The following is a 6,148-nucleotide window of genomic DNA, read 5'->3' as shown; positions in this document are numbered from 1 at the left end:
GGAAGGAAGGAAGGAAGGAAGAAAGAAGAAAGAAAGAAAGAAAGAAAGAAAGAAAGAAAGAAAGAAAGAAAGAAAGAAAGAAAGAAGAAAGAAAGAAAGAAGAAAGAAAGAAAGAAAGAAAGAAAGAAAGAAAGAAAGAAAGAAAGAAAGAAAGAAAGAAGGAATCCTAAGAGAATGTCAGATCTTTGAGTGTCTAGCAACATTAGAAGATGCTAAGGATTTTTAGAAAGATAGAACAGAATAAAGAAATCACAAAAAGGAAAGTAATTAGAATTTATTGAATTCCCTGGGGCAGATTCTAGAGGACAGTGAGCAAGACCCCAAGAGAAAATTTTCTGCTTCGGAATTCCATGTGCAGCTGAGAGGGTGTAGCTGGATCTCTCATAGGCTGTCTTCTCAGAGGCATGGTACTTGGGGTGATGCTACAGGAAAGTTCTGGCACCACAAAAGGCTGAAACACAATAAATGGAAGTTGGCTCACTGGAATAGGGTGATCTTAACCCCCAGCCTCACACCGTCTTTCTCTTTCCTTTGTTTTCATGCTGGCATAAGGTGAACAACTTCCTCTGCTCTGCTTTTCCACCACAATACACTGCTGGGCTAGAGGCTGGAAAGCAACAGGAAGAAGCACCTGTAGGTGGAGACCCCTGAAACCCTGAGCCAAAATAACATTTTCTTTCTTATACGGTGAATCGTCTGTACTGTTCACTGTGTAACAGAACTAGCACAATATCCTAACTAGGAATCAAGGGAGGGCATAATATAAAGTCGCTTTCCGTTATAAGCTTCCTTTTGAATTCCTCCATAAGAAGCCATTTGGAAATGTGGTCCTGAGCCTCAGACTCTGAAATACAGGTCTAAATGGAAAGAGCGATAGACTGAGAAGACCTGTGTTAGGCCTGATAATGTTTCAGAGGTTGCTATGGAGATGGAACAAAACTGATGAGTATTTTTACTGTGCTTGCAAATGAACGTTCACACAAATTGCATGAGAGTTTTCAAGGAACGATGGGCAGGGGAAAGAATTTCAGTGGTACATGGAGAAATGAAACCAGTAGAACTTCTTTAAAATGGGTTGTAAGAGAATTCTATGCTTACCACCGTATTCTGCTTGGCCCAGTGGGGCACAGTGCAATGGCAATATAAATACTGATAACAATTTTAACTACCGATAGTGATTATGAAGTGATTATGCATGCCAAAGGTGCTTATAGGTAAGTCTGAAAGAAAATTAACTAAAAATGATAACGAGAAATAAGCTTATAATGATGTTCAGCAATGTAGCTAAAAGTTGAAAACGGTAGCTATGGGTGCAGGGCCCGGATTAGAGAACAGAAAAATCCCTTCATTGCTCCATATTTACCAAACAGGACATATGCATGCATTGAAAAAAACCTAGCTCATGAAAATACAGTTTCTCCCCCAGCGTATCGCAGATATCCTGTAAATGTTGATATTATCTGTTAGTAGCTGTGTTTTCCTTCACTATGTTGTTAGGAAGTTAGCCATGGTGAGTATCTTACCCATTGCACCTCACTCACTTTGGTGAGCATCCTTCTTCTGTTATTTGCACATGCACTACTATGTTACATTCCCAGGGAAGCATTGAGAGAAGCAATACTGCTCAGTCAGGTCCTTCATTTTGGTAATGATGGACCACTTCTAAGAACAGTGACTTGTATTGATGCTACAAATTATGTTGCGCATAAATAACAATAAGCTTCTGCCATTTTTCACTTACTTTTGTTGCACAAGTTAGTGCTTTCAGGAGAAAACCATTAGCCATAGAGGGAGCAGAGGCTTTGCTGACTTATTACTGAACATAATGGGGACATATTTTGGGGGGGGGGTTGTTTTTTGTTTTTGTTTTTTGTTTTTGTTTTTTGTTTTTGTCTATCCTCTATATATATGGGGTTGCATCTGGTTTTCTTCATCTTACTTTGTGAAGCATTTTAATTAAGAATAAATGTTAAGTGGCCTTTAAAATTTTTTCAATGAAGCATATGTTCTCCTTGTACAACATACATATTTTTATTGCTTGAGTACACAGCAAAATGATTTTAGATTACTGTCTTATAACTGGGGGTGCATGCTAGCATAAGTTTATAAATTTTCAAATTTAAGATTTTAAAATATTTTAAGAGTGTGTGTTTAGACATGCGTGTCTGTGGCAGGGACTACTCATGGAGTGCATTTGTCTGCAAGGGTCAGTACGGAATGATGGACCTTCTAGAGCCAGAGGTACAGGTGGTTGTGAGACATCTTATACAGGAGCCACAAAGCAAACTCAGGTTCCCTCGAAGAGCACTATGAGTTCTTAACTGCTGAGCTATCTTTCCAGCTCCAAATTTAGGAAACTTTAAACAAAAATCTGAATGGAGAGATGGTCAACTGTGCTCTGCAAATGTTCCCTGTGTGCTTTCAATTTCCTTAATTTTCCTATAAGAGACCATTTGCCTGATGAATTCAAGGGTTCTACTAAATAAGCAAGACATTTTCCCTCAAGCTGTAGAGAATCATTTAGCTCAGAGCCATGTGCTGTGCTTGAGACTGGACTCCCACCTTTCAGAACTTTGAGGCAGATTCGCTTTGTTTTCCTTCTCAGGGGCACGGCGATTGCTGGCATCGTGTTTGGAATCGTGTTCATCATGGGGGTCATTGCAGGAATCGCCATCTGCATCTGCATGTGCATGAAGAACAACCGGGGGACCCGCGTTGGGGTCATCAGAGCAGCACACATCAATGCCATCTCCTATCCCAGTAAGCAAAATGGCTCATGATTGAAGGAAGAACGGGGTTTGTTACTGAGGCTCTAGTCCTCCAAAAGACATTAAGAGACTCTCCTTGAAATAATCCCCAATTTTCTAGAGTATTCCCAAACAATGATAGATTGAAGCTCTACCTTTGAAGAGAGATCTTGGTAAGAAAGAAACCAATTCATGTTACATTTTGAATATAGTCCTACTCTCAATAGCTACAATCGCTAGTCAGCCAGAATGAAGATAAATAGAAAATTCACACCCATTCTGTCTACATGCCAATGAGTTCTGACAAGCAATTATGGAAAAAGTATGCAATCTGTCTTAATAAACCTGCCTCTGAGGCAGTAGGTACGTATGTCTCTAGAGAAAGTATAGAAAAAACTTCTTATAGTCCTCATTAAACAAAAAGCATAGTTCCCACGTAATATTATAAAATCTTCAGCAAAGAGCAGAAATGACATTAATAATTTGACAAATACATGTTGAAAATTTACTAGAACATCTACATATAAATATATTGAGGGCATGAGATTCTATAAACAAGGCTCTTCACTTTGTATTAGAGTCCAATAGTGTTTTCTATATCACTTTGTATGTGTACCACACAAGATATAAGAGGTGAGCAGTATCATGAACTCACACCAACTGCATTTACCTGTTCTAACTCTGTATAATATCAAGCCAGTAAAAATTCTGACACATAGAGCTAGAAGACCTCCTGGCTCCTCCCCTTACCAAGAAGCAATTGAGAGTTGATAGACAGGAGCATCATTCTTCTTTGATGGTGTGGCCACTTTCAGGTTTTCCCCTTAGCCCTATCTATATGTACAGCACTAGGGAAGAGGTTTTTCTTTGTTCCTTTTCCTTTCTTTTCTTTTCATTTCTTTTCCTTTCTTTTTCAAGGATTTCTACAGGACATTTGTTTGCAGACACCATTTGTTCCTTGCAAAATACAAAAAATTATTCCTTTAAATCTCAAACCAATTATTATTGGCTAGTTAACTGGGGTACTTCAGCCAAGAGATGTTGAAGGCAAGAAATGCTGACCTCAATTGTTGTCCAGCCTACCAGAACATCCTCTAAAGTTCCGTTTTAACAGGGGTGGGTCCCTTCACCTCACCCTTTCACAACTCCAGAGAGTCTATGCCTTCTTCTTAGTTACTTGAATCTCTTTTATGGTCCATAAAACAGCCAGACTCTAGTCTTTAAAATTCCCTGGAAACATTGATAAATCAATACTGGGTGATAGACAGATGGCTGAGTGGCACTGGCCTCCCAGAGGATCTCAGTTCAAACCCTACTACCTATAGAGCAGATCACAGCCCTCCGTAACTCCATCCCTGGGGAACAAATGACCTCCTCCAGTCTCTGTGGCACACATTTGGGGCACAGTCGTACATGCAGGCAAAACATCCATAAACATTTTTCAAAAGAAAGAAGGAAAAAGAAAACACTGTCCCTGTCCTTCTATACACACACAGAGGGAAGTCCATGCTGCCTTAGAAATCTGAGTTTGATTCCTAGAACCCAAGATGAAACTGACTCCTCAGAGCTGTCTTCTGACCTCATCATATGCTGTGCTATGGTGTGCACATACACACACACACACACACACACACACACACTCACACAAATTAATAATAATAACAACAACAACAATAATAATAATAATATAAACAACAACAGTAGATAAAAGAATAATTGTAAAGAAAAGTGTAATTTGTTCTTTGTCTGCCAAAACTTGATACTGGAAATGTTCCATATAAAATAATAGTGCTACAATAAACTTCAAGATAAAATGAACACTAGAGAGAAACAAACTGGTCACCAAGAAGACGCCATCTTGGAAACCAACTTCATTATGTCAGAATCTAAACATGATATAGAGAGGCTTCTTTTCTTGTATTAATTAATTAATTGCTGCAGATAACATTTGTTGGACGTTGTAATCATTACTTTTTGTATTTCAGTGATAGAAAACCATGACCAAGACGCATAGAGAAGGAAGGGTTTATGTGGTGCTTACGAATCTAGAGGTATAAGCGTCCATCATGGCAGGAAATTATGGCAGCAGGAAGAGCTAAGAGTTCACATCTTGAACCACAAATATGAGGCAGAGACAGGGCACTAGCTTTGAAACCTCAAAGTCTTCAGTCAACGGCACACTCCCTCAGCAAGGCCACACCTCTTGAGCATCTCAGACAAGGCTACCAACTGGAAATCAAGTAATCAGATACAAGAGATGTGGAGTGGGGCATTGTCAGTTCCAAAAGGGTACCCCTCAAAAAAAGGACAGACCCACTGACTTGTCCAAAATTGAGTTTTGGCCCATCTTAACCTGGACTATAGAAGGACTTCTGGTGGTTAGGTAAAAGCCAGCAAATTTCTGTGGGAAATTGTCAAGCAGGTTCCCACCTACCAAAAGGAGTCACTTCTCTCTAGCAAAAAGGATATATAGCTCACCAATAAACATACCTGTGGCACTTATCCATGCTACCATCCTATCCCTTCTCACCCTCCCCCACTGCCCTAAAATGCCTCCATCTCCTTAGCTTTCCACCCTCCCCCAGCTACTGCTTCTTCTTCTAACCTGGCTGCTCTCTAAGCTCCTGCTCCTGCTAATATCACCGTGGTTTTTTCTATTCTCTATCCCTTTGATGTTTTCTCTTCTCTCACAGATAGCCCCTAACCATGTCATGTGCTGACCATATTCAGTCTATTTCTTTCTCTGCTCTAGACTCTTCTAAATGCCTCTGGCTGTTTTCTCTCACACCTACAATAAGCAACCTTCCACCTAACCATATCCCGAAGTAATCCTGTTGTCGGTTAATATGGGGGTGTCTCATTCAAACCACCACATATGTATTGTATGATGAGGGAGAAAAGAGCACACAGTTTTCTTTAACTTATACTTTAAGGGGGGAAATCAAGAAAATAGAGATGAAGTCAGATTTTTTTTCCCATAGAGAACTTTACTTCATGATATTTTGTGTTTTAGCAATTAATATAATTAGATAAAATAAAAAGGAAGCTGGTTAATATAGAGGACAGGGAGCATTCTTAGACTCTTGGCTGGTGAGATGGCTTAGCGTGTAAAGAGCTTGAGTCTGATCCCTTCAACTCACGTAAAGTCGGAAGTAGATAACTGACTTTGACCTCCACGTGTGTGCTGTACTCCACATGTGCTCAGATACGTGCCATCTGATGCATTTACCTTTCAGAAATCAGAGTCTGAGTCTGAGAAAGAGTCGGGTCCTTTATACAAGCAGAGGGGTGTACATCCTGCCTGTTAGAGGCAAGCAGAGGGGTGTACATCCTTTCTGTTAGAGATAAGCAGAGGGGTGTACATCCTTCCTGTTAGAGGCAAGCAGAGGGGTGTACATCCT

General features: G+C 40.0%; 1 protein-coding gene across 1 annotated transcript in view; it reads left to right on the top strand.

Moving 5' to 3' along the window:
- Cyyr1 (cysteine and tyrosine rich 1) overlaps positions 1 to 6,148 on the top strand; it is a 92,238-nt gene that overhangs the window by 73,778 nt on the left and 12,312 nt on the right. The window contains exon 3 of the mRNA XM_021185389.2: positions 2,606 to 2,760. Coding sequence (XP_021041048.1) covers positions 2,606 to 2,760 — 155 coding nt within the window. The remainder of the gene's footprint in view (positions 1 to 2,605; positions 2,761 to 6,148) is intronic.

This window comes from Mus caroli, chromosome 16, assembly GCF_900094665.2.
Source record: "Mus caroli chromosome 16, CAROLI_EIJ_v1.1, whole genome shotgun sequence".
NCBI lineage: Eukaryota > Metazoa > Chordata > Mammalia > Rodentia > Muridae > Mus > Mus caroli.
This window is presented reverse-complemented; position numbering and strand designations above follow the sequence as displayed.